The sequence below is a fragment of the Apteryx rowi genome, unplaced genomic scaffold (genome assembly GCF_003343035.1).
Source record: "Apteryx rowi isolate R43461 unplaced genomic scaffold, aptRow1 scaffold_480, whole genome shotgun sequence".
NCBI lineage: Eukaryota > Metazoa > Chordata > Aves > Apterygiformes > Apterygidae > Apteryx > Apteryx rowi.
The window spans coordinates 501,338-529,073 of NW_020450739.1; the positions used below are offsets into that span (position 1 = coordinate 501,338).

General features: G+C 50.8%; 1 protein-coding gene across 3 annotated transcripts in view; it reads right to left on the reverse strand.

Moving 5' to 3' along the window:
- Positions 1–561: 561 nt before the first annotated feature.
- RAB6B (RAB6B, member RAS oncogene family) overlaps positions 562–27,736 on the reverse strand; it is a 27,390-nt gene continuing 215 nt past the window's right edge. The window contains exons 2-8 of one of the 3 annotated variants that reach the window (XM_026078565.1): positions 11,131–11,189; positions 8,229–8,282; positions 6,741–6,846; positions 5,730–5,841; positions 4,967–5,060; positions 3,539–3,605; positions 562–626 (exon numbers count right to left, since the gene is read on the reverse strand). In XM_026078565.1, coding sequence (XP_025934350.1) covers positions 562–626; positions 3,539–3,605; positions 4,967–5,060; positions 5,730–5,841; positions 6,741–6,846; positions 8,229–8,282; positions 11,131–11,189 — 557 coding nt within the window. Of the gene's footprint in view, positions 627–3,538; positions 3,606–4,966; positions 5,061–5,729; positions 5,842–6,740; positions 6,847–8,228; positions 8,283–11,130; positions 11,382–27,736 lie in introns of those variants that run through there. The other 2 variants (XM_026078564.1, XM_026078566.1) reach the window with 2 other exon arrangements.

Consider the following 27,736-nt stretch of genomic DNA (forward strand, 5'->3'; position numbering starts at 1 on the left):
GCTAGCAGTAGACAGTGTTTTGTGCACACTGCAGGGGCAGATGGGCCGTGTGCCTGCTAGGAGAGATGACCCATGCCATTTTCCAGTGCTGAGACAAACCCTGCTCCCTTGGCTGGACAGCAGTTTACGGATGATCAAAATCCAAAGCTTCCTTCCAAAGAGAAGCACAAAACAATAAAAAGGTACAAGAACCTTCCCCTCCCTCCCCCCAACATGTTATAACGGTTCAGCTGGCAAACATCTGTGGCCCAAATGACAGCCCCCCTTGTTTTCTTTCTCGACATTTTATTTTGGCAGTTGTACAACATACTTCATTTGTAATTTTTACCAACCTTCCCCCCACCTTTCCCCAATATTTTACAACAAAAAACAACAAAGAAAAACAAACTTTCCATAACTGCAGTTAAGAGCCATGATTGTGAAGAGAACATTTTCCCCACGCCTCCAATCTTCCTGCCCCAGAGAGCGCAAAAAATACAGTTCCCAGCTGCCAACTCCAGTGGCCTCTGTAGGCAGCAAGGTGTTGAGCATGGGATAGCACAGGCACCTGACTGCTCTGGGCTAGCATGAGCACCCACTTTCGCTGGCTGGTGCCTCCTGGGGCTTGTCCAATTTGATGTCAACCACTGATGGGACGAAGGCAGAGAAAACATAGTTAAGGAAGGTCACATAGATGTTACAGGGAAAGCTGCCCAGTGCTGCCTGCTGTCTCTCTAACCTGGTAGGTAACAAAAACCACTAGGGGAAAGAAACAAAACAAAACACTGGGGCACCCTAGAAAGGGAAACAAATGGAAAATATGAAGTTATCACCAGAATTTCTGATCAGATCCTGGCCAGGTTGTTTGYTGGAGCATCCCAGGCTTTAAACACTTAGTTGCAATGGTGACAGGGAAAGCTGGCCCTTGCTGAGAACAGGGTGGTGGAGAGCATCATGCATCTCTAAGCCATGGCTGCGCTCTAGGAAGTGTCAGCATGAAGCTTGCCAAGACGCCCCTTCTCCTTTGGGACAAAACAGCCTGCAAAGTTTAAAAACAAGCAAGGAGCTTGTTTTTAAGCTTTAAAAAGTTTTAAAAGCTCACCTAGTTGGGACTGAAGTGCATCATGCCCAGAGCAAATGCTGGGGCTGATGTGCTGGGACTGGCCAGCATTCCCTCCTGGGGCACTGCCTATGGCCCGGCCCCTGCCGGCACCAGGAGCATTACTGCTGTCCTTCAGCCAGTTTCTACATCATAAATAAGCCTTACTGGGAACCGAGCTGTTAGCCAGCCAGCTGGAAAGCCGGCAACTAATGCTCTTCTCCGATGTGTGGTACTTGGACAAAGGGGTTGAGGGAGCTGGGGTAACACAGCTTGCTGGTGAAGGGGGAACCAGTTCCTGCTGGCAGTTTCTGCCACAAGCTTCCTGATTCCTCAGTCTCTTCCCAAATCTTATAGCAATAGTATGCTGGGATATCATTTGGCAATGACCTGGATTTGGGCTCACAGGGGAACCATGGGTTGGTTAGTGTCACCTCAGTCCCTGAAAACAAAACAAAAAAACCCCACCACAGCACATCCTCTTGGAGTACAGTTCCAAAATTGTTATGGGCAGGAGGGGCACAGGAACAGGAGGTAYGGATTTACAGAGGCCAACACAAATCCTCCTCTGGCAAAAAAGCCAGCAACATTGATTGGGGGGAGGGGGGGCTAGTAACACTTTGATGTTACCAAGCCTTTTGACACCATCTGCTGCAGCATTCAGGTTTGGAAGCTGCAGGAGCCAGATGAATGGGTTGAAAGGACAGCGATGGATGCTCAGTATCTGGCCAGGACTGGTAACACAGGGAGGGTCCTGGGACTCAGTATGGGGGCCTGTATCATTCAACATCTCCACTGACAACTGCACGTTGAGTCAGAGCATGCCCTCAGCACATCTGTGAATGATACAAAACTGGGAGGGGAAGATGGGTGGCCAACAGGCCAAATGACACAGCTCCTGTCCAGAGAGACCTGGAAGGACTYGAGGCTGGGGCCAATGGCAACCTTGCTAAGCTCAACATCAAGAAGTGCAAAGCCCTGGGCCAGGATTGAAATAACCTTGTGCTTATCCATCAGTCGAGGCTGCCTCAGTGGCAGCACTGCTGAAATCCTACGGCCTTCATTGTAAGGCTATCCACTCATTATAGCCAGCTAAAGACAGACCTAAAATTGCTTTATAAATAGAGTGGTGTTTCAGGACCTTGCCCCACAATTCATTCACTGTAAAAGGGAGCAATGTCTTGGTTACTACGCTTCACGGCCCATGCACGGGGGAATCACTCCATAAGGCTGCTCTTTATCAGAGGACAGCCCCAGATCATGGCTTTTGTCCCTCCTGAGTACTGTGGAAACTGGAGTGAGATGCAGCATGACTGTGGGTACCTGACATGTCAGAGATGTACACTTGAACCAGTGTTCCTACATCTTGGCAAAAGCGTTCATTTTTCTGCTTTCACCAAGAAACAACTCCTGCCTTGAACCTGAACTCCTGAGAAAGCATGCTGAATTTGGGGGCGCTGAGCATCTCAGGCCTGACTGTGGCCCACAAGCTACATCAGTTGGAGCCAGGGCTGGTCCACACAGACCTGTGACCGGAGTCTCTCCTTGTGCTTCACCAGCATCAGCCTCCACTGAGCACATCCCTGAACATATTCATACACTCTTCACCTCAAAAGAGGCTTTCCTGCTAGCACAGAAGGGATGAGTTGCTTTGAGTCTAAATAGGCAAGACACCATACATTGCTTCCTGCACCCTAGTGTATGTGCATGAAGCAATCAATTAGCAAAGCAAGTAGGCTGGTGACAACGCCTATGGACAAAGAGCTACCTCAGCCTGAGTGCAACACACAGTGGGCACACACAAACCAAAACCTGTTGCATTCCCCATGGAGTTAGGCTATTAGGTACCAAACTCCTCCCCCTGGATTTGGCAGCAAATCCCTTGTGTTTATAAGAGTTACCTTTAAGAGTCCGGGCCCTGGTGTCTCCTGAGCGAGTGGCCCAGCCCCAAGCCCAGGTACCACAAGCAGTCCCTGCTGTCAGCATCCATCCCTCCAACTGCAAGCACTTTCTCTGGCCTGCCTTCAGCACCCCTTGAGATGGTCTTCCCAACTCTCACCCACTTCTGCCAGAGCCTCCTGTGTCCTGCCTTCCCCACATTCCCTTTGCCCCCCCCCCCCCCCCCTCCTATGGCTTCAAACTCTTGTGGCTTCTTCCCACACTGATTTCAGCCATCACCTTCAAGACTGGAGAGAGAAGTCCCCCACTGCTATCCTAGCTTGTCCTGGCTACTCCTGGCAAGGGGAGATGGTGAGACCCAGCAGGCAGAACAGTGGCCAGACTCTGTACCCAGGCCTGGTGCTGCGGGGCTGTGCAACTTCAGGGAAATCCCTTTGCCTGCCTCGGCCTCCAGCTTCCTCACCTGTATGATGGAGGGGACAAAACCCCAAACTCTATTTGCAAAGTCCTCCTGGGGGTCTGCAGGTGGGAAGAGCTGGAGGGTTATTTCAGAAAGGATACTTCCTTCTTTGCCCTTCTCTTGGGAACTCTCCATTCCTGGCAGAGCTGAGGCCACACGCCGGAAGAGCTGCGGGAGCACAGGGAGTCAGCACTTTGAGCAATCCAAGGTGTAAGGAAAAGCTGCCAGGCTCTGCTTGAGAGCCTGCAGATTTCCCTCTTGCTAAGAGGGTGAGACTGGCCTGAAGGAGGGCAGAAGGCAAAGCTGGTAGAGTTGCCCAGCTAGATATAAATGGCCCTGGCTGTACTGAGTGGATCTCTGCCCATTGCTGCCAAGGGGATATCCAGGCTCTCTGCTCCTCCTCAGCCCGTTTCATGATGATCAGAGCTCAGCATTAGCYACCGAGCATGCCCCGGCAGTGGTGGCCAGTGCATGGGATCCTTTTTCTTCCACCAGCATGCAGCAAGGGGGCCATTACTGTGAATAACTCCAAAGAGGTGCCAGGCCATCTGTATGCAGTGCATGTTCATAAACTGCCAATTTAGGTGCCTGAGATGCTACAAATCTTTTTTCCATTATTGGGGAAAAAAAAAAAACATGTTTTCTGCTTGTCTTTCAACAGTGAAAGAGTGTTATTTATTTAAGATGATCGATTATGGGAGCCCTGGTCATACATGGATGATGGGCATGGATGATTTTATATCCTATCTCCCAGGCTGGAAAAGGAATTAGGTGGTTTCTATCTTGGAACATGATTTATCATGTCTGGGCCACAACAGATACCTACTGGAAATGACAAATGATTATCACTATATTTTGTTGAAATCCTGGCTGGCTTCAGAGGTTTGCAGCAGTGTCTAGACCCAAGGCTGTCTGCCAAGGACAAGAGCAATGCAGCCACATGTTTCTATGCATTGGCTTGTTCAGACACCTCGCGGGGAATGCAAACACCACACTGAACACCTGAAAAAGAGCTCCTGCATGGTGACGAGCTCTGCTGAGCCCCTTCCTTTCTGGTCTCTGTGCTGTGACATCTGTGCTGTAAGCACATCTAACGAACCTGCTCTGCACTGTGGTTTCCCTGAGGCCCAACTGGAGGGCAAGTCCCTACCAGTACTTGCTAGGACCTCCACTGCTACTAGTACTTCCACTAGTACTTCCTTCTCAGCTGACATTGCTTAGTGGCAGCTTGGACCGGAAACACAGATCAGTCAGAGATACGCATACTGTTATATTGTATGGCACACTGTGTCTTGAATGACGGGGCAGCCTGGGGGACCAGAGCACTACAGCAATAGGAATAGTGATGGCCTAAGACTTTTCTGCTCAGGAAGCAAGTGGGTTTCACCCCGGCATTGCAGCTGGATTGCACCGTTCCCCCTTCCTTGCAGCTCTTGATACACAGTAGGGCTTTGGGAATCGCTGCAAGGACTCCCTTGGATGGCTGCCAGCTCACTAGCATGGTCCTGGCTGGAGCAGGGGCCTCTTACCTGTTTTACGTTGTATCCTGTTTTTGCACTGGTCTCAATGAACATGACCTTCAGTTCTTTGGCTCGCTGTTCCCCTTCTTCAATTGTTATCTGCCTGAGGACACAGAGGAGGGGACAGGTAACTAATCCCACTGGCACGAACACTGCAAAAAAGGCTTTGCTGCACAGGGTCAGGGCAAAATGTGCCCCCACCTGCCACCCTCCCCAGGCACTGCCTTATTTTTCCAGGCCATTTTTCCAGTTGATCAGTGGAAAAATAGGATTTGGCAGCCACAGTGCCTTCCACCTGACCCGAGCTTTCCCCACTTCGCCACGTTTCCCTGGGGTCAGCCTGCAGCCTGTCACATCTGCTTGGTTGCCTCCCATCCATGTTTCTTGCACATCTCTCCTTTGCTTAAGCCTTTGCTACCCTCCCCAACAGGGTCTTTTCAATCACAGACTAGGAAAAAGGAAGACCCTGCCAGCTCCGGGCAGCCTCCCACCGTTGGCACAGCCAGGAATGAACTCCCCGAAAAATGTTCCCTGACTCTTTTGCCTCAGGTTGGCCCCGCTTCTACCAGAAAAATCCAGCTTGGCCTGGAGCAGTATCACACATGGTTGCACTGAGAGCCACCTGCCTCAAGGGGCTTCCTGCTAGCGCACAAACAGGACCTTTGCCACCCCAAAATGCCAGCTGCCCCAGCAGTTGCCCCCAAAGGCATGCCGGCCCCGCTGATGAGCTGATGCCCCAGTAAGTACTATCACGGCCAGATGCCCGCTTCACCTCTTGTCTGCGAGGTCCGTCTTGTTGCCGACAAGCATGATGATGACGTCGCTTCCCCTTTCTGTCCTGACATCATCAATCCATTTGGCTGTCTGCTGGAAGGAGTTGAGATCTGTGGGAGAGGAGGCAGAATGACACAGGTGCTTAGCCCTGAGGGGCGCTCCTGGGCCAGGTTTGGTGCTGCTGCCCAGGCCCAGAGCTGCAAGAGCAAACACGATGGGAAAAGTAATTCCAGCTTAAACATAAAAAATTTGCTTCTAGCTCTTCCAGCTTTTCCATGAAAAGCTGCTTGTCCTCAGAGCCGTAGGGGTGTCTTATTGGAGTGAAGGGACTCGTGGCTGCTGGGCCACTTCCTGGCTGCAGGAATGCCGAGGCACTGGGACACAGCCAGTGTCCCCGAAGGTGTACTCCGAGGCGAGGCAGAGCCAAAGAGAAGGGGGCACAGAGCCGAGAGCAGAGCAGGGAGCGAGGTGTGAAGTAAGACAGTGTTCCCAGCCGCAGGATGAGGGGAGTTGTCAGGGTGAGGGGAAGCAGGGACACCGAGCCGGGAGGCATGGGGCTGCTTTTGCCCGGAGGGGAGCTCTGGGTGTCAGCTGTGCTGGATGATCCAGTGCTCCCTTTGGTTCTTGCGCATGCCATCACACCTCACTCCCTGTACTGAAGTGTCTGAAAGCTCTCAGCATAATGCTGCCTCTTAAAAATGTGATCTGTTTCTCCTGCAAGTATTAATTAGCTATGCACAAAGGACTGGGCTCAGTCTCTCCTCGGGAGCTCTGCTCTTCTGCCGCCTGAATTTTTCCCAGAGACCCTATTGCCACTTAAAATGCAAATGCAAATAGCACTGGGAACAAGATTAGCACCTTCCAGACTCTTCAGAGAACATTTTTAATGACCCGGCTGCTGGCAGCCCTGTTGCTACAGCCAGCCTGGCAGCCACGCAGTCAGCAGACACACACAGGCACAGCAGCACCCCCATCATGCCCCAGGTGCCAGGCAGAAGGTCCAACTCACTAGTGATATCGTAGACGACCACGGCCACAGTGGAGTCTCGGATGTAGCTGGGGATGAGGCTCCGGAAGCGCTCCTGGCCCGCAGTGTCCCAGAGCTGCAACCGGACCTTCCGGGGGGGGGGCAAGAGGGAACAAGAGAGATGGTCAGCAAACAGAGCGGTGGGAGAGGTCTCGAAACGCAGAAGGGAGCATATGAGAGACAGTGATTGAGGGTGAACTCTCTAAAGGAGCCCAGAGGAATTTGGCTCCAGGTGTCCCCCCAAAACACCACCCCAACCTGCAGCGTGTCCTTGGCTGTCACCTGCATATGTGGTACTTCTCTCCGGCCAGCAGCAGCTTGAGAGCAGCCACTTCTGTCCCTTTCATGGGACCTTCCACTGGCAGGGAAGGGCCAGTGGAGGAGAGTGCTCAGAGTGGCAAGGAGGAGTATCAGTCAGGAGCTGTGTAACATGGGGTCTCAGGAGCGCAGACCTGGCCGGAAGCACCCACACTGCCAGCTCAGGATGGGCAAAAGGCCCTGGGTGAATTTGTTAATCCATGCAGAGGTTTGCTGAAGGAACTGCAAGGAAGATAGATAGATGCCATGCTCCCCATGACATGAGATCTCTGTTCCTCTTAGGTCCCCAAAACACTGCARGGAGGAACCTGCTGGGCAGGAAAATGGCAAGGTCCATTGCAGAGCAGGGAGCAGCCTGCCTCCTTGACTGGATGCGGATGAAGAAAGGCCGGATGCCTGAGGAGGGGAGGCAAGCCAGATGCAGGCATATTTGCTCAGGCTCAGAGCCACATGCAGCTCCCAGCTGGCTCAGGACAGAGGCAGAGGCAGTGCCTGCCTGTGCAGGCCTGGGGCATCCCAGGCCAGCCCAGCGGCGTGCTGGCAGAGCTGCTATGGCTTGGCACCGACTCGCACCTGGGTCAAGGCCAGTGCTTGCACAGGCACTGCATCTCCTCAGGGTCCTTCTTGCAGGAGCTGTGGCTCGGTGGCTCTCTGCGGGAACCTGCCCGCCCTGCTGCTGGCTACTCCATTGCTGTGGGTCGTCAGTGGGTTTGATTAGGATGGCGTTTGGTAATGGAGCCAGCCCAAGAGAGATGTTAGACTGCATATCTGTGCTAGCACAGTGGCTTTCCTCTCCCTACTATCTGCTTCCATTTTCATTGACATTTCCCAAATTCCCTCCCCTCTAAATCAATAAATCAGAAAGCTTTAAGTAGTCCCCTGACCTTTCACGGCCATTTTCCATAATGCCTGTGAGCACCTGGGGAATAACCAAGCTCTCCTTCCCCTCTCCATGCATGCTTTTCAGGAGCAGCGTGGACACAACTAGCCCCAGGGAGGCCACAGAAAGGCCTTTCCGCCCATTCAGGCTGGCTGGGAAGCCCAAACCAGTGGCCAAGAGAGGGTTCGCTCTCGTGGAGAGCTCCGGGTGGGCACAGCCCTCCTCTGGAGGTCAGCTGGGCAAAGGCAGCAATTGCAACTCCGGCTACTCACCGTCCGGTCCTCCAGGTACATGGTTTTTGATAAGAAGTCGATGCCAATTGTAGCCTGTAATAGAAGAAGAAGAGAAATGAAGAGCAAGAAGAGTTGGGGGGGACCTAAAGCTCTGCTTCTGCTTTCAACAGAGCAAGTGGGCACAGAAGTATCCCCGAGAGCCCCCCTAACCAACACAGTCCGACTGCAGAATGCATCAAATACGTCTTACAAGCCCAGGCCTGGTATTTAGGTGACGTGGCCGGCTCACCAGCTTCATGCCCCCACATTGAAAATGCCAGCTGTGAGAGCACCCAGCCAAGTGGCTCAGCCCCTTGCCCCATGTTGCTCCTGCTCCATGGGGCATACAGCTCTGATTCCCTTGCAAGGAGCAGGAGCAGCATGCATGCAGGCCAGCATCATCCCTGCGGCTGTCCCTAGGAGTTGGCTCCAGGCTGGGCCCACAGGCAGCGTGCACTGGCTCAGCTGTGCAAGCCTACAAACAGCCACTTCCAGCTGAAAGCCCTTCCATGGAGGTTGAGGACATCCCCAGGGCCCTGCGACTGCTGTGTTTTGAATTGTCTGCCAAAGGCAAATGGGAATTGAAGAAATAAAAGTGATGGAGCCTGGGAAATGATTAGCTCAGTATCTGGTCCCTGGCCCTAGCAAGGCAAGTAACCTCGTTTCAGTGCTCAGGCTCTCGCTGGCACTCAGACAAACATCACTTAAGCGGAGTTGGTGCAGGAGAGCTGGGGCAGAGGGAGGGGAATGGAGGATGAGATCATGCCGCTGCAGAAGGAAGGAGACCTGGGTCCCCTATGGGGGGACAGGCGAGGTGGGTGAAACAGGCCATGTGGCTAGTCTCAGGGGCACATTAGGTGGCTAGAAAGCAGTGGTGCCAGCCAGAACATCCTCTTAATTGAATCGCTTTTGCATGTGGAGAAAGGCCATTAGCAGTGGTTTCTATTAGCAGGCACTGAGGAAATGGGATGCATTGCACGGAAATGTTCACCTCTACTTAACAGAGACCTTTTAAAACCGAGCATAGTCCAGGGCTTTAAAGAAAAACGGCAGTGGCAGGAGAGTGACAAGCTCAGCAAAAAGCTTTCACAGGCTCAAGGGGTGATCGGACAAGCATCTGGAAATGATCCAACAGGGGTTACTAAACAGAAAAATCATGCCAGCCTCAGCGTGGGCTCTGCATTCCCTCTACACTGTGCCTGGAGTCATAGAAACATGGGTCCCACAACTAAAGGTCGTCAAAACTGGGGCAGTCGTGTTTAGAGATGATTGAGGGGTAACACAGCAGCAGCCTGCAGAGACCTTGAAAGGGCACTGTGGAAGAGGAAAGCAAGGGAAAGGAGACAATGCARTCAGGGAAAAAAAGCTACAGGCTCACATGACAGCGAGGGAAGATTTCGAACAGGCAGTGGGAATACTTCCTAATACTGGAGCAGGGTGCCCAGGGAGGTTGCGTGTTCCCCATCATCTTTATTTTGGGTTACAGTGAGATAATGAGTTGTTCGGAAGGGGGTCAGGCAGGGCCAAAGCTGCCTTTGGGCAGGAGCGTGGCCTGGAGCTTCTGCCTTCCTCCCAGCTCTACCTTTCTAGGGCTGTTCCATGAGTAACACCCTTTCCTCTTGCAACCTAACGAGCTATTGCCTGTCCCAGTGCTGCTAGTACTCACAGCAAGCACTTCCCAGGTGGAAACATAAACAAGGATGAACATGAACTGCCCAGAACAACTTGTCCTTTCGGGATGCCCAGCTCACACACATGGACACCCCAGCCTCATTTCTGGTGCTGGAAACGCTGTCAATATTGGGCTGGAGGAAAGCAGGCTCCCAAATGGGAAGGCTGCATTCTCCCCAGGGAAGTTAGGTCTCTGCTGTCCTGCTGCTAACCACCCTGTTCCTAGATACAGTGACACAAGGAAGCAACAGAAAGGCAAATGGTCCCTGTGATTTTGGGACTGGTTGAGCACTGACCTGGCCTGTGGCACAGAGCGGGGGAGATTTGCTTGCACAGGATGGGCTAGGTGCCGTTATGTGTGCAGGGAGGTCCTGAAGAGGTGCTGTACTCATGCATGCACCTTCAGGTGAGGGATTGTAGCCTGCCTTGACAGCTCAGCACAGCTTTCCATCCATCTTTGGAGGAGTGGCTGCCCTGGGGCCAATTCCATTTCCTCCAGACCACAGCCAGCCTGAGGTGTGGTGGAAAGTGGACTTTTAGACGGAGGTATTTTATCAAACGGCTCTGAGGCAACAATGTTCCTCTCTCAGGTGAAAGAAAGAGGCTGCAGACACCGTTGTCAACAAGCACCATGACAGGAAAAGCAAGGCATATTGAGACAGAAGAGCATCTGCCAAGAGGCAGTGAATTTGGGGCAGCTCCCACCACAACTCTGCTGGAGTGACTCAACTGCATTCAGTGGAATCTCTTGATATTCACACATGAGCTGAGCAGGAAAAAAATGACATCTCTGTGTTTTTAAGTCTCAGCAATGTGCACAGAGCAACAGGGAAACATGAGATCACTGGCATTTACTCATCGATCACAACAGCAGGTGTTGCGAGAACTGGCAAATTCAGCAGTAACCCCAGCGCACTCACGGATTTTGGCCTTCCCCCATGCACGAGCAGAGACTCCTGTTGTCACTCAGCCAAAAGGCTGCTCCCCCGATAGACCAGCCTGATCTCATCCATGCACACCATCTCAGGAAAGGAGGTCAGATGCAAATCCTTTGGCAGAGCTGTACGTAGGTGCACCTAGCTGGCACATCATCCCGCCAGCTGCCCCTCGGCAGCACTGAGGGACCCATTCCCAGCCTCTTATGAAGGGCAGTAGTCTGAGAGGCTCAGCTGAGAGCACAAGTATGAAGCAGTTTGGGTCAGAGCACGACTGGAGGCAGCGAGGCTCTCACCTGATACGTGTTGTCGAAGCTGTCATACATGAACCTCGTGATCAGTGATGTCTTCCCAACTGCAAGAGAGGAAGGAGAAGGGATAAGGTGGAGAGGTTGGGAGCTGGGGAAATGCATCTGCAAGCTAGCAGGCTCACTGATGGTCACCATCCAGCACGGTTCACCAAGGAAGATGGTTAAGGGAAATGCAGGTTCCCTTTATCACTACCTGGTGCAGTGGGCGTTACTGCCCCTGGCAAGAGAGACTGGTCCCAGGTGTGAAGACCTCTCTCCCCCAGCCTATTCAGACTCTGGGCTGAAAGTAGCCCTGCTTGCTGCCCTTCCGCTGCTGCTTGTGAACATAAAGGACAGAGGATGGTGAGAGAACAGGCATGCTGGCTGCCTACAAAGGAGCACAGAGCTAACTTCCACTGCAGAGCACCAGGGACTCAGTGCCAAACTCTAACTGAACCTTTTCTGATGCCGGGAAACAACAACTGCTAAGAGCAACCTGCCGGCTCGAGAGAGTGCAGTCTTCCTGGTATTTGAGAGGCATTCCTCCAGGTGGGAGACAGCCAGCAATCGCAGGGGGCAGTGCAGGTGTGCCAACAATCCCACTCCAGCTCCAGAAGGGCAAAACCCAAGGGCTGTGCCTTGCCTCTACCCTGCTAAAGTCCTGCCTTCCCCTTCCATACTTTCTCCAGGCCAGCACAGGCACAGGAGCTGTTAGGTTTTCTCCGGCCATGCTAGGTGAGCTACTGTGCTGCTAAACATGGGAATAGCCCCTCCAACTTCATGGAGAGGGAATGTTTTTAGACCACTGAGGAAATCCAGCCTTCTGCATGTAGCTCTTTGGAACACTTTCCCTCTGTCAGTCAAGTAGTTCTAGTGATTCCCATTACATGCCACGCCTGCATCTCCATGGGGCCAGGTACCTCTGAAGATCAAGTCATGTCTTCTCAACAAGAGTTACGGACCGTGTCTTACATTCATCTGCGAACCCCCCCTTGGAGAATGCAGACCACTCAACAGGAGATCTGTTTTGGAGAAAAGCCATCTCTAGACATTGTCGCTGCCTCCTGAAACCTGAGCCAAGGCAGCATCTCTGATGCTCCCAGGGCTAATGCCCAAGTAAATATGCAGAGGAGGGGCTAGATCACTCTGGCAGTGCAGTCCACTCACTAATGACCTCACTAATGACCTCACTAATGACCTCATTTAGTGGCACCAAGCCAGCAGGGACCTTCCAACCCAGCCTCCAGCACCTTTATTTCTCCCAGCACTGACATGGGGTCAGCAAACTCTGATACGTCCCTGCCTCCTCTCTCCTCCCAATCACAGTGATCCAGCCTTTGCTGAATGTTTCTGGCATGCCACGTGCTATGATCTGCTCCATGAGGCTGAGAGAGGGGGACCAGCCAGGGCAGTTTCAATTATCCAACCACCCAGGTGGAGAAACTGCTTCCCTCCCCTTTCCCTCCAGCACCCAAGAACATTTCCACACATATGTGTGCATATCTATCCCAAAGAAAGCCATGGGCGCTACTAGCCAGGGGGTGAAAAGGAAGAAGGTGGTGAGATTTGCGTTGCTACCTATAGGGGACTTAAAAGCACTCAGGTAAGAAACACTCATATGTTTGCTGACCCCTCACATGGCTAGACTTCAAAGCAACAAGATATGTGCCAATGTCCATGCTCACTCTGTTTCCATGACCAAAAGATGTAATTTCCTCAACAAAAACAACAGCCCTTTCAAACCTTTAGGGGACACAATTAATCAAATCCTCAAAATAAAAGGCATTTCCTTGCCCGCAAAGCTTGCATGTCTGTCTTAGTAAACCTCCCTGGGCACAAAGCCTTCCCTCTCCCCTGATAAAGCCTTACTAGATTCTGTTTGGGTTTAGAAATCTCCACTTTGCACTGGATTTTTGCCCATTCTCAGTTCCACGACACAGTGGCACAGTCTACCTAGGTGGCAGGAAGATGTCTTGCGCCCTGGGCAGCAGTTGCTGGACAAAGCGGTGATGCATGTTGCATCTCCCTTCCCACACATGCTCGGGAAGCCCACCTCCTGAGGATGTAGCAGTTAATTAAGGAACTGTGTGATGCCGTTCACCAGAAACCTTAATTAAATATGCTAATTTCCCCTGAGTTGCACCTTCCGCAGGGATCAGATGTGTTTCATGGTTTAACACCTGTGCCAGCAAACAGCGATGTTGGAGGGAGTAGGGCCCACATGGGCCTGGCCTCAGCCATGCAAAGCTCAACCAAATGCGTCATAACACAAAGAGCAAGAAATTTTGGCTTATGTTTCGGGATCTCATTACGGGATAATGCTGGAGCAAGCCTCAGTGACTGGGAATTGCCTGACCACATATCCCTCCCCCCATCCATCCCACTCGAGCTATAAACCTTTTCTTGCTGAGGCACATTTGACTCAATTTCTGGTGCCTGTCAAGAGGGACCAAAGCAGAGCCCTTCAGCAAAGAGCTCAGCACCAGCTCTCATCCCACCTCGGGGAGAGAAATGCTTGCCTGCACCTTGCTCCCCGCACACCATGGCTGCAGCTCGATATACTCGTGGCAGAAAAAAAGCTCCCTGCGACAGGGACAAAGAAAGGATGCACAACAAAGCCTATGTAAAGGCAAGCAAGGACTCGCCAGAAGACAAACAAGCTTATTAGCAGAGGAGTCCAAAGTAAGCATCCTGCTTTGGGGAACAAGCAGCCCCCCTGCAGCTTGGGACCACTGGATGGACAAACTACCCCAAGCCCCTCATTACAAGAAGAGCTCATCCCACACTTGCACTGAATCCTGACTTGCATCTACCAAGTCTTTCCTAATTACCAGCACATTGCTCTGGACTTGCCTTGTACCATCTGGGCTTCCCACAGTGGTGCAAAGATTGTTCAGAAACTACCCCTCAAGATGCAAGTGAAACCTGGTGTTCTGGCAACATGAATAATTTCAAAGAAAGCAGGTGCTGAATGTTTTGAGCTTTTAAACAGAAAAACCCCAAATGCCACACACTGGGTATTCTGACCAAGAAACAGAAGACAATGTTAATAGTTTGGGAGAAGGTTTTAGACTTTGCTCTCTCCCTTTTCTGCCCTTGCAGTATTTTGCTAGTCAAAGAGGTGAAAACCCCCAGGATTTTAGCTGCAAATCATGGCGAGCCTCAATATTTTTCCTCCCTTCAGGCTTCTCCTGTAGCTTCCAGCTCTTTTGCACACCCGTTGCAATTATGCCCAGCCGCACATGTCACAGGCATCCCACCTTCTCTCGACGCAAGCATCTCCCCGCCCGTGGAACACCCTGTCCCCGGAATACCCCGTCCCCACCAGAGCCATATCAGAACAGTCACAGAAAAAGGTAAGAAACTTCAAGGAATTACAGGCTAAACTACCTAGAAGAAAAGTTTATTCATCTTCTCTCGCAGCCCCAGACCGTGTAAACTCCAGGAAATCCACAAACCATCCACCTCAAACATGCCTTATACCAGGCATTTCAGAACCCAGTGAGGCAATCCCCCAAAAACCAGTCACTGGATGAAAAACCCCAGATGACAGAAACAAGATGAGAGAAACCCCAAAGAAAAAGACAGACCAAAGAAAARAAAATGAGCGCACACATGGATACATCAATGAGCAACACGGCTAAAGCGAGGCCATGATCCTCCTGGCTCTGCTTGGCAATGTCACACACATGCCAGCATATCAATGCGGAGGAGGATCCTCAGTGCAATGGTTTCCTAAAGTACAGGCAAGCACGGCAGACATTCATCTCTCTGCCAGGGCCACTCCTTCTTACACTCACCTCCCACTTTTTGACTATTTTTGATTTGCAGCTAGCAGATTTTTTTTTCTGCTCCATCCTTTTTGAGGCAATACAAGGACACCTGAGCAGCCCGCTGTGCTGTGCTGGCCCACCATTACCCAACAAGCTGATTAACTTTGCATGCTCGTCTCTCCTTCCTTTTTATCCAGCTGATCAGGCAAGTCGCTTGTTCTCCACCAAGCAGTCCCTACGTTCAGCTATTCCCTGTGCACACACTGATCCTTTCCCCATGGTCTGAAGCCAATTAAGCAAGTCGGGGATGAAAGCAGAGCAGAACAATTGAGCATGCTCTTCCATCCTCTGCCAGCCCACAAGCAGGAGATATGCAGGATGCAACACTCAGGCATCTCTCTGTGCTACGGCTCAAACAAAGTCACAGGCAGGAAATCTCTCTCAGGCTGGGTGCAGTGGTACACACTTTGGCAGAGCACACCAATATCCCAGCCACCCCAAAGATGCCCTTCCAAAGCATTAGAGAGCGCAAAATTAGCAGGGAAAATCCCTTCCACCCTGACAATTATTCATTTTAGAATATTCTGATTTTTTTTTTGGTACAGGATTGCCTAGGGGCCTAGCAGCTTGTCTTCTGAGCTCTGAGCATCCGGGACTTGAGAGACATCTGCACTGCTATTTCACCTGGGTCCTCCTTGACCTGTAACTCCTCTTCCATCACTCTGGGCCTTTTGTGAGCTCTTTTTGGCCCCTGCTTAGGAAGAAAGCAGATGATAACGTGCAGTGAACCGACAGCAAACTTTGCAGATCGCAGCGTGTCAGCACTTACCATGCAAAGGGCATTCTTTGACACCTTTTTCCATGAGTTCCAAATACGCAAACACTTTATACAGTGCCTGATAACAGCCTGTCATCTGACACGACTTCATACTGCAGAGTGCCCACAACCTGCCTGCTGATTGCAAGACTGGCTATTTTAGAAAGTGGAAACCATATTGATAGTTTTTTGGGTTTTTTTATGTCATAATATATGAAATCCTTCTTACAGAGGAGAAGCCAATTAAAGAAAACCACTGGAAATTTTCCACCCAGTTTGAGCTCCTGCTCTCCTTCCTTTGGATTTTCAGACTGACACATTGCAGGAACGGAGAAGACTGAAGTGAGACAGTGGGTACAGAAAATGAGGTGGACTTATTTCAACAGCTTCTAGTCTAGAGGAGGGGTGCTGAAGCTACAGACCTTTATGAAAAGGATTTTTTTGCATGGCTACTTCACCTGTATGCATCAGGGACAGCTTTGTTAGCTTCCCAGCAGTAGGTCTGCAGCAATCGTGCAAGCTGGCAGAGACCTCCCCATGCAGGGCTTCATGACTCTATACTCACTGCATAGCAAAACGGATTTCACTTGGGTCCATAGGAATTTGGCAGTTATATTATTTTCTCTTCCTCAAAGTATCTTGGAGTTAGGATCAGGAAACAGGAAAGGATTGATCAACACATAAACCTAAAAATCTGGAGCTACTTTGAAAGAGTCTCTAATGATCTTTGATCTCGTGTATTTAAACTCCAATTAGTAATTTTTGTCCCATGTGAAACATGGGATGCAGCTGGAAAGATGAGGGGTGCTGCGGGAATGCTGTTTAGCCATATTATTTCCTTTCCACTGATTAAGCCTCGCCCTCCCTGCTGTTTTTTGTATCATTAGTAAATATGGGGCTGCACGACCACCTTATCTGAGGAGCTGTCATCTCTCAGATTAGGAAGCCAGCTATAAAGAGGAGCCCATGTACCAGTGCACAGACATATATTGGGTTGATGGTAACACAATGTGTAATTGGGTTCATTTCCTCCTAACAAGTATTATAAAGGCCCAAGGATGCATCAGACAAGCATCTGAGCTGTGTTGCTTTGGCTCCAGGTTTTCCGCTTCCAGGATACTTGCATTCATTTAGGGAAACACAAGTGCAACGCAGAACTGCAGGCAGGGGGAAGTCAGGCTTTGCACACAAATTGCAGTCTTTTTTCACAAGTGGGATTTATTTCCTCCCAGCAGCAGCTGCACCATTATAAGAAGAGTGATTGGTCCCAGCATGCTGCAGCTTTGGTTAAACTGGAAGTTTGCTGAGCTGTCTCCCTTGCCTGCTGCCCCGATCATCTTCATCCTCCTATTCCCTGCCAGCCTTTGCTCACACTAAGCACACTTGTATCTGCAAGCACTTTCCGTTGGGGTTTTTGCTCTTACAGAAGAAAAAAGAAGCCACAATTTCAGTCTCACTCCTTGATCCTCCACCTCCTCTACTCCCCATCAAAGGCACACCAGACCTCGGTGCAGCTCTCTAGCAATGCAGCCATGTCTTGAGCCCAAGAGCTCAGAGGGAAGGTCCTTTCTGCCCGAATGCCTCAGCCATTCCCCCCCCTGCCATGCACGGCCTCAGTTTTAAAGCAGACAGATCTTGAAATACTGGATTTGCTCAATTTTGCACTGTTTTTTTTTTTTTAATCTCTTGCTTTTAGACATCCTTGCTTTCCACTGTTTCCTTCTGTTGTAGCTCAACTCCGATATCCATGTGACAGCTGCCCAATGCTTTTACAGACTCTTTGCAAGAATAATAGTCTAGAAGTTGTATTTTTACTGCTGGGGTTTGCTTTGGAAGACCAAGATTAACACAGGAATAACAATAACAACTGATTATTGCTTTCCCTCACTCAGCATCTAGCTGGTGGCTGCCACACTACTTGCTTTGGGCGAAAAACTTGGCCCTGTTAAAAAGGGAGCTACTTTGCCATTTACGCATCTGGGAGCCCTAGAGGACAACGAGACCTTCTGGCCTGCAACTCCAAGAGGAGCTGTCAGAAACAGCTGAAATCATCAGAAACAATGCAGATGTCAGGAGCATCAAGACCAGCCTGTCCCAGATCTAGCTGCTGACACCCTCTTAATTCTCCCCATAAATCCACATCTGCGGGCAGAGCTGAGCAAGCGTTTAGCAGAAGCTCATTGCTGATTGCCTTTCTGCTACACAGCCATTTCCCGCATTTGCAGGCACACACACATTTGACGTCTCCTCTTCCCAGGCAGCGTATGTACCTTGAGGTATGTTCAGTTGCTTGCTTTCACCATTTCTCCAGCTCTAGCCCTAACGCTGCCCTCCAAAACACCTGGAACACCTTTCCAGCCACATGGATATTCCTTGGCATCACCCAACTTGTTAATGGAAATGCTGAGCAACAGCAGCCTGGGCATCCTCACCAGACACTGCTGGGGTGTATCATGGGCGGTCCAACTGGGTGGGACGTCTCCAGTCTCCCAAAGAGGCTCACAGGTGACCACTCGAACCCTTAGAGAAGCCCAAAGATTTCACCTTTATGACTTTTTCTCCTTCCCCTCTTAGGGCAGGGAACCCGATGAAGAAGGAAATCATGCTGCTGATAAAATTTGGACTGGGCCCTGGCTGCTCATCAGATTATTTTCCCAGGTGTTTGCACGCAGGCCAATAATTTGTTCCAGGTATATAATCATTTTTCCAGGTACTGATGTGACGTCCCTCACTCACCATTTTTAAAACAGAGTCAAGCCTAGCAATTTCCTCAGCTTTTGGGACCTGTGTGTTCCCCACTCACTGCTAATGATGCGCAGACCATTTGGACTGCTGCCTTATGATAGGGTTCACCAAGTGCCATTGTTTAAGAACACATTTGGAGAAGGCAGGTGTATTTATCTACTCTTCCCCTGTCTGGCCTGCTCCATTCTCTTCTTCTTAAACCTTCAGTTCTCTTAAGCATCAGATCACAACTAGCTTTTTTTTAGTATTGTAAATGAAAGCAGAAGCAAAAAAAGAGCGTCAATTGTTCCAGCCTTCTTTGATATATCCTATTTGCTCACCTCCTCTATTAAGCAAGGGACCTGCACTATACTTTGTTCTACTTATTTGGCGTTTATCTATCAGATCCCCTTTTTTGCCTGCTGCATCTCTAGTTCATTGTTCACTATACCCCTTAGCATCTGATTTTGTTCTTGCAAACTTGTGCTATACTGTTACACTCCTCACTGAGCAGCACAGTGTCCTACTTTCTGCTCCTGGTGAAGGCCACTGCTCAAATGTTTTAACCACTGGTGGGTGGAGAAAAGCGGAACAACCGAAATTCTCAGGTGTCCCTTCGCTGCACACAGCAGCAGCCTGCCTTGGATGGGGAACACATCTCTAAGAAAGGGTGAGAGCAGGTTTAAGGCATGAGATGGGAACTCAGGAGTTTTGAACTCTGTCCTGTATGCATTATTTACAACTTTCAGCACTTAAAATGCACTTGAATGCCTGTGCACCATGCACAGAGGTGCTCTGGCAGTCTGAGTCTAAGCCCGAAACAGAGCCTCAGTCTTGCAAGCTTCAGGCTGAAGCCAGAAGCACGTGCAAGCGTGGAGCAACCACTGGCCTGAAACAGCACCCACACACAGCCAGGTCCCAGCACAAGAGCTGAACAGGCAGCGTGTGGGGGTAAAGCTGGGCAACCCAAAGCTGATTTGAGATAGGGGTCAGGGAGCTTATTCCTGGGCACAATATCTCCTCCAGGCATGAGTGCTGCACCAGCGGAGGGTAAATGGGTGCGCAGATCCAGTGAAAGGATGCTTCCCAGGTCAACTCTTCTCTTTATGCTTTCTAGCATGAAAAGTGTTATGGTCATTTCAAGGTATCAGGAGGCTCAGCAGGACCTCAGGTGCCTGGAGGTGTGCATAAGGAGAGTTATCCAAGGCCTGGGGGTTGTTGTGTGAGAACAAAATGACAGCCCCTCAGTCTTTGGTTGGTATAGTGGTGACAGTGGGCAGAAGGCATGGCATACGGAAAATCTTTACAAAGCAGATGCTCTAAGAGACAGGTCTAGTACTCGAGCAGTGATGTCCCAGCCACAGCAAGCTCAGGATACTGACTTGGAGAGCTCATATAGCCCCTCCAAGGTCTATGGCAGGAACAGCAGGAGGAAAGCATCACCACTTTTTCACCTGAGGGTGTCGAGTAGCACTGCATGGAGACCCACTACAGGGACTTGGTCCTGTCCTGCAATGAAACACGGGCAGTTCTAGGCTACCATCTCCTGCTCTTCTCATCTCCCTCCTCTCTCAGCCAATGCTGCTGAGCTGGTCCTTCTAGCTATTCTCCAAGGCACTACACATTAAGCCTGGCAAGGCTTGCCAATAGCCTTAGGTAGTTATTAAAAACTAGGATAATTACAGACAATGTATAATTAGAACTCCACTCTACAGCAAACCCCAGCACAGAGTCAGCTTCTGAAATGCGGGAAAAAGCCAGGAAAAGGGAAACTGATGTCATCATGGATACATAGATACCATTTCATCAAGGATACCTGCCAGGCACCAGAGGCCTCGAAGGCCCCAAAGGTGAGAGCACAGAGGTATGAAATACTGCAGCGAGGGAGCAGCCTGCTACTCTGGCCATCTCCAGCGAGGCAGAGAGAGTCTGCTGAGCACTGTGGGTGATTTGTGCTGCAGGTCCTCCAGGCTAGTCCCACTTGCCTGGGGCTGCTGCTCTTAGACACCTCTCAAATAAGCGTGTGCTCAAGATGCTTAGGCTGAGAGCTGGAAATGGATGGGATTTGCTTTTGGAGCCTGGGCTACAGAGGGGAAGCGAAGGGAGCTCTTACGGAGTGAAGGAGGTGACACAACAAGGGAGATGTGCCTTGTTCTTGTGCACCCTGAACCCAGGGACACAAGGCCATTGAGCTCCCCTTCTCATGGCCCTCTGGAAGGACAGCTCCAAGATGTGTGATAGCAGCAAACAGCCCTGGCTACCTCCTGCAAGCTGTGCAGGGTCCTGAGGCTTGTCACATGGGGAAACTCCAGCTGACAGGGACAGGAGAGCAGACCAAAAAGAAGGGACAGAAAGAGATGGGATGGGCATAGTGAGGAAAGTGCAGATCAAACACTACGAAAATGAAAAATGGAAGGAGGAAGGCTGGAATGAAAGAGAACAGAGAGAGTCAGCGAGAACCAAATGCAAACCAGAACTATTCAGATGTGTAATTAAACCATGTTGGCCTCCCTGCTGAACAGAGAGTGCCCCGTTCCTGCCTGCATTGCCAAACGAGCCTTGCTCAGGCAGCGGGAGCGTACAGCACACCTAACAGCTGCCTTGAAGGCAAGGAAGCGTGCAAGAGAGCTGTGCATTAGATGCTGCCAGCTAAAGGCACCACTGGGACCTGCTCCTAGACCAGCTGGTGCTATTTAAGCATGATGGGCAGAGTAAGTGCAAGGGGAACAGAAGCAGGGTCCCTTGTGCCTTCAGAGGTATGTCCAGCCCAGCTACTTCTCCATGGGGTGGGATGAGCATTTACAGACTCTCTTGGCGCATAAACCAAACCTGGGAAGGGAGCATTCAAGGGAGTGTGGACCACTGTCACAGCGAGGCCCAGCTTCTTTTCCCCATGACCATGTCATCATGCTCTGCACAGCCCCCTAAGCAGCAGGGCCACCACACCAACACGCTCAGATCCCAGTCCTTCACCATGTTTATGCTGTACACTGCTAACCAGCTAGAGCAGCTCCCATGGGCACCAGACTGGAACCACAGCTGAGGTCTCCTCCATCAGCACCCCCATCCACATGATGCAGCTCCAGAGCAGGAGGCTGGATTTCCCAGGAGCAGCGAGCTATTGCATTCACCATCCCCTCCGCAATGAGGTCTCCCAAATCAGAGAGGCCGGGACAGGTGTCTGAGGGTTCCCAAGCTCAAGTGCACGTGTGAGATGAGAGGGACAACTCAGGAGCTCTGCTCTCTACAGGATTTTTTTTTTAACCTAGTGCTAATGTTCATGGCAAGGAAGGTATCTTTTTCACATTTRGCTTTGCCACCTGGGTGATGGCACAGGACTGGAGCCAGACCAGCCTGCTCTCTGCGCTCTCATTAAATGCAAAGACCTGGCAAGGGTCAGATGAACAACAACAGGCAGAGGAACCCCAGTAACATCACTAGGGAGCATGAGCACCCTGATCCAACTACTCTAGGACTGTCACAGGAGAAGGACTGGACCATTGTCCCTGGTCTGAAACTCACTGAGATGAGCCAGCAAAAGAAACTGTCTGTCTCCTTCAACATGACTCACCACATAAGGGGGTTCTTGCCTGAAAGGGTATAGGGCTTAGTACAGGAGGCAGGGGGAAGAGAAGTTTGGGAGAGTGTAAAACTTATTAAAGGATATTTTAAGGAGATAGTGGGATGCGCAAAACTTATTATGCAACATTTATGGGAAGAGCCGTAAGTGGAAAAATGGAGGGATCGAGGTGGTTTGAGGAGGAACACGCATGGGAAACTGCAGTGACCACATCTATGGGCCTGGGACTGGAGAAATCCCCTGGCTCCCAAAGCCCACGGAATTAGCCTACCTCTAACACATGGGTTACCTCTACTCATTCTGGAGCAGAAAAGGGCTCAGGGGTATGTCTCAAGGGGAACTGCTGCTCCTCTGCATCCCCAGACAGAGGACTCTGTCCCCGCACACACATATGCACCTGCAGACAAGGCATCAGCCTGTGAATGAAAGCAGCTTTACTTTGGGGGAGAACATATTCTGCAGCTGCAATGGCATTGTCCCCTGGCAGTGATACAAAAGAGGACTAGATAAATCCAAGATGGACCTGCTGCACAGATCCCGTCTTGTAACAATATTTATGGCCACAATATTGTTCCCTGGCTTGCATCAGAGAGAGCTGGTGGGCGTGGGCTTCCTGCAGAAGTCCTGGGAAAGAATATTTTGCCCTTGCCTTTAGATGCTTCCTCTGCTGACAGTCTTCAGGAAGGGGTACCTGGGCTCTACTTTCTCACTCTCGTGTCCTAGAGACCAGTGCTTAGCAAAAGCTGGTGAGAGCAGAGGAAAAGACACTGCAACACTTCTGAGGAGAAGGAAAATACAAAGTGGGCTGTGTGACCTACTGTTTGAAGAAAGGCTAAAAAAATCTTCCAAGAAAAGGTTTCCCTGCATATAGAAGGCATTCCTTAATTTTATTTCCTTCTAACATCATCTGCTGCTCTCAGAGCTTTCATAGGATTTAAAAAACACAGGGAAGTACAAGAGAAGGCACACTTCGGAGAAGGTGCCTACTCTGAAGTGCTTATGACCTGAGAGACTGGGACAGATCACGGCAACAACATGAACTCCATTTTGCAGCTGGAGACCTGCAGCTGCAAGATGCGGACACCTTGCTCAGCATCACCTCTTGCAGGAGACCTTGCTTCGAAGCTAAGCATTGAGTCCACAGCTTGTGCCGTCAGAATTTGGGATGGATTTCTCAGAGAATGCCACTGAGATTAAATTAAAGGGCTGACAACCAACAAAACAGGGTTTTCCTGCAAGACAGCAAACAGGCAACTCCCCTGAATGCAGCAAGTCCTACTTCACCCCTGTGGAGGCATAATGCACAGGGGTGGCACATCCTGGCCCCTACCCAGACCCCCTCCATCTCCCGGGGCATAGGTTTACGCTGCGTCTAGCAGTCAGCCTCCAGCAAGGGAAGGTTAGTAAGAAGCAGTTCCTGTCTTCACGCAGCAGCTTCAGGGCTGGGAACAGACCAGATGATGGAACAGCTCTGGGGTTATTATCATGGAGCAATGCTCAGCGCAGCGCCAACAACATTACATGCACCTACTCAGCTTTGTTTCTGCCCACAAAGCCGGCCAGTGCAGCTAATGCTGCCTGCATTCACATGCAAGAAGAAAGGATACAGATACATTAACTATTTCTGGCTCCGTTTCTGTCCCTCTGCTGCAGATAGGCGCTAGCAATCCTCTTTTGAGTTTTATTTGAACACGTGAATTCCTATTTTCTCCTCTTTGGTTTAATCCAGGTCATGATGGGAAACTGGCCGTGCTCAGTAAAAGCTGGATATGTGAAAGCAAGCACAGAACAGAGGGAAGCATTCAAGTGGTCACCAGCTTTCTTTGGGAATGCACTTGGGAAGAGAAAAAGTAAGTCCAGAAGAGCAAGGAAGGGACACATAGGTGGGAACCAGGTCCCTCCTTGGCCACATCTTTATAAGTGGAGGGAATTTTTGGCAGGAGGCCTGTGAAGCAAAGCAGCAAGCGAGAACTGGTGCACCCCATCCAAACAGCATCCTTATATGCGAGGTAGCAGAGAAGCAAAGAAAGTTCATGAGAGTTGGGAGATACGAGGGGCAAGCATCCATGGGAGAAGCAGGTCTCCAAATCGCTAGGCATCTTTGCGAGCTGGAGGTGATCTCCCCAAAAGCAGCATGCAGAAATGCGTGTGCTCAAACAGGAGAGCAGTGCAGAAAATACTACCCTTTGACCTGCAGAGAAGTGCTTTCTTCTTCAAGCCTCGACTAACATGTAATGCCTCTTCTTTTTTTCCCCCTTAATTAAAACCAAAGAAAGCGTTTCCAATCAGTGCTGAAACACCTCATTTAGAAAATAGTTGAAAGAACTGCTATTGTTTTTCCAGAATCTTAAAGCTGCTTTTCTCAGCTGAAACACATGCATTTGCAGGAAGCTGAATCTACTTTTTAAGGAAAAAATTGGGCAAGAAGTACTGCTCATCTTTTAGCAGTGGGCTTACAAGGAAGATGCTGCTGCTCACCAGAGTCATCCAGTGGTACAAACACAAAAGGCTTATCCTGACTGCAATTGCACCAAAAAGCAATGGGAAATAATGCCCGACAGAATCAGGGTGCAGACCAGGCTCTTGTTTCTCCTTCCACAACAGCAGTGCTCAAAGTTGACCTGAAACCGGGGTGGGAATGCCTCTATAAATAAGAAATAGTGGGAGGAAATGCAATGCAACGTTAACCCTGTTGCTGGTTTAACCTCCTTCACTCTGAACAATACAAGATGCTGAAGAAAGCAGCAGGTATATGCAGTACTACAAACCGGCTCAGCCCTTTGCATCCTTACAAGGCACAACGGAGGCTTCTTGGGTTTCTCCATATGGATTTTCACCAGCAGAAGCCAAGCTCCCAGGTCAAGATTCACAGGATATTTTCTCCTAGTCATGCTAGCAAGCAGCAAGACTTACTACTGGTAGAAAAATAGTGCTCTGCCCTGCACCGAGGGAGTAACAGCATTTGCTCACTCACATGATCCAGAGAAATGTGCCAGGAAGGTCTGGTTCATCTCCCCCAACCATGGCCATCTTGAAGCCAGGAGTCCCTCGAAGGCAAGCCATTCCTGCAGCCCAGCATCCCTCTGAGAGCAAGAGGAATTGCCTTTGAAATGGGAGAAATTGTCCTCTACTGCCCCGAAAGCAGGTTTGGAAGCTTTCCTTCTGTAACCAGTGTCTTCCCTTGACCTCAATCAGAAGATCATTATCCATGGATACAAAGCGCAAAATTTTTTTTTGCGCACATGACAGGTTCATTTAGTTCAGCCCCTAGAGAAGAGACCCAGAGTGCTCACTTTACTAGAATGCCATTAACCGAGATCAGCACTGTAACCGTGCTGCAACTGCACACCAGGGCCTCTTCTGCCCATGGTCCCCACGGCACTGGGAGAAGCACAACTGCCACCAGAGTGAAATGACAGCAGCCCAGTACCCCAGCAAAGGTCTTGCAGGCACACATTTCAGAAAGGTGAAAAAAACCCACCCAAGTTCCCTAGCTAGCTCTCCATGGCGACTGACTGCTGTTTAATGAATTTGTCTCCCCGTACTGAGAGCATGGATGGGGGGAAGAAGAGGAATGCTGTGAAAATGCAGGCTAAATCCTTTGCTTTGAAGGCATCCATCTGCAGATTATCATCGAACAGCTTGCCAGCCGCAGCTGGCTGTGGATGCAACAGGGTAAAGGGCCAGTGCTTGGGTAGAGGGACCTTGTGGTTTGTTCCATACAGGAACAAAGCTCAGAAGCAGAGGGTGCAAATGCAGATCTTCTCCAGGATGCTCAGGAAAGGCAGCTTGTACTGCCACCTCCTATCCTGGTCCAACAAGGTCTCATGCAGTTAAAATACAAATGGCTATTATAAGAGACTGGCTGTATTTACAGCACTCCCTGTTAATCAGTGAGGTATCCTGCAGCTCAGAGACTGCAGCTGGGCAATGTCCTGCACAGACAGCGCAGTGCCCAGAATGTCCATCTGGGAGCTTCTTGCTGCTTTAAAGAAAGAAAGAAAAGGAAAAAAAAAAAAAGGAATTATATAGCAGTAAAGTCACACGGAGATGCTACATGGGATTTACCAGTTGCACGAGGCTGTCCTCAATTAAAAGGCAGAAACTGCAGAAAACTGCAAAGTGGGAAGTAGAGAACGCAAGGCAAGATGGGCACCATGGGCAACCAGCAGCCTTCTGTGCCATTGGCGGGGCGAGAAGTTGTTCAGCTCAGCCCTAACAATGCAGCAGCCAGGAATGCTGCCTGTAATCAGGATGCTTGAACTGAAGAGCAGCCTGAACAGACTCCTGCTGAGGCTGTCACCAAATCCTCCCTGTCATGCTCCAAACCTTTATCATCTTTACCCTGACAACATATTAGCTTTTCCAGAAGGGCTGAGAAATGACTGCTGCCCTTGCATTACGCTAGCTCAAAAAAACGCAAGCAAGCTACAACCATGTGATTTGGGAACAGTAAAGTCCAGCAATCCCTCCTTCTTGATGCTGCAAACAGAGCTACTAAGGAAGTTATAAAACCATCGCTTTTCCCCATGGCAGTCAGGCTCTTCATGTCACATTCTCTTGCATTCTGCAACATTTTTCCTTTTGCACACGTAGGTGGCAATTCAGGAGCAGGAAAACAGAAGCAGGAAGAAGAAATCCTAGCACAGCTCGGAAGCTCTGGAGCCTCACATACTGGCCAAACCATTTTGCACCCTGCAGCATTTCCCCCGCTTCTTTTTTTTCCCCTTTCTTTTTAATCTCTCCAAGGGGTGAGCATTAGGGCAGGGGACCACCAAAGGGAAAGCTGAGCTGCTTGGCTCGCATCAGGGTGGACCCTAGCCTGTCCTTCACCTGTAATCCCAGCTGGCACAGACCCTCCACCCTCTCCTGAACGGTCCTCCAAGCATCCCTCATCCCACTAGCGCACAGGCCAGGCAGAGAGGATCCTGCCTACCAGAGCGGCCCCCAGTCTCCAGCCAGCCAGAACCCATCTCCCAGGAGGGACACCCTGCTCCCTGGCTTGGGGGCAGCAGCAAGCCCCCCACATCTTCTGTGGCCACCGTTCTGGGCAAAGACAAGCAGTCCCTGGGGCCTCCAGTGCTGGTTGCCAGTGCCTCACTGTGGCCCCCTCTCCAGCACAGCTCAGTTTCCACCAGGTTTCTGCCCCACTGCAGCTGCCTCCAGCCCAGTTTGGTCCTCCTTACCCCACTGCAGCCCCCTCTGCAGTCCCACCAGTTCAGCTCGGTTCCCACTACCCCACTGCAGCCCCCTGCCCTGCTGCAGCCCCCTGCCTGGCTCAGTCCCTCCAAGCCCTTACCCCACTGCAGCTCCCTGCCCCAGTGTGTCCCCCCCCAACAGCCCAGATCGGTCCCCCCCCTCCCTGAGTTCTCACCCCACTGCAGCACCTTGACCCGCTGCAGTCCCCCCCATCCTGGTTTGGTCTCCCCTACCCCACTGCAGCTCCTTGACACTCTGCAACCCCTTCCCCCATCCTGGCTTGCTCCTTCCAAGCTTCTACCCCACTGCAACTCTCTGCCCCACTGCAGCTGCCTCCAGCCCAGCTCGGTCCCCACTACCCCATTACAACCACCTGCCCCAGTGCAGACCCCCAGCACAGCTCAGTTCCCCTGCACCAGTACAGCCCTCTAGCCCAGCTCACTCCCCCTACCCTACTGCAGCGCCCTGCCCCGCTGCAGCCCCCACTCCCCCTACCCCACTGCAGCGCCCTGCCCCGCT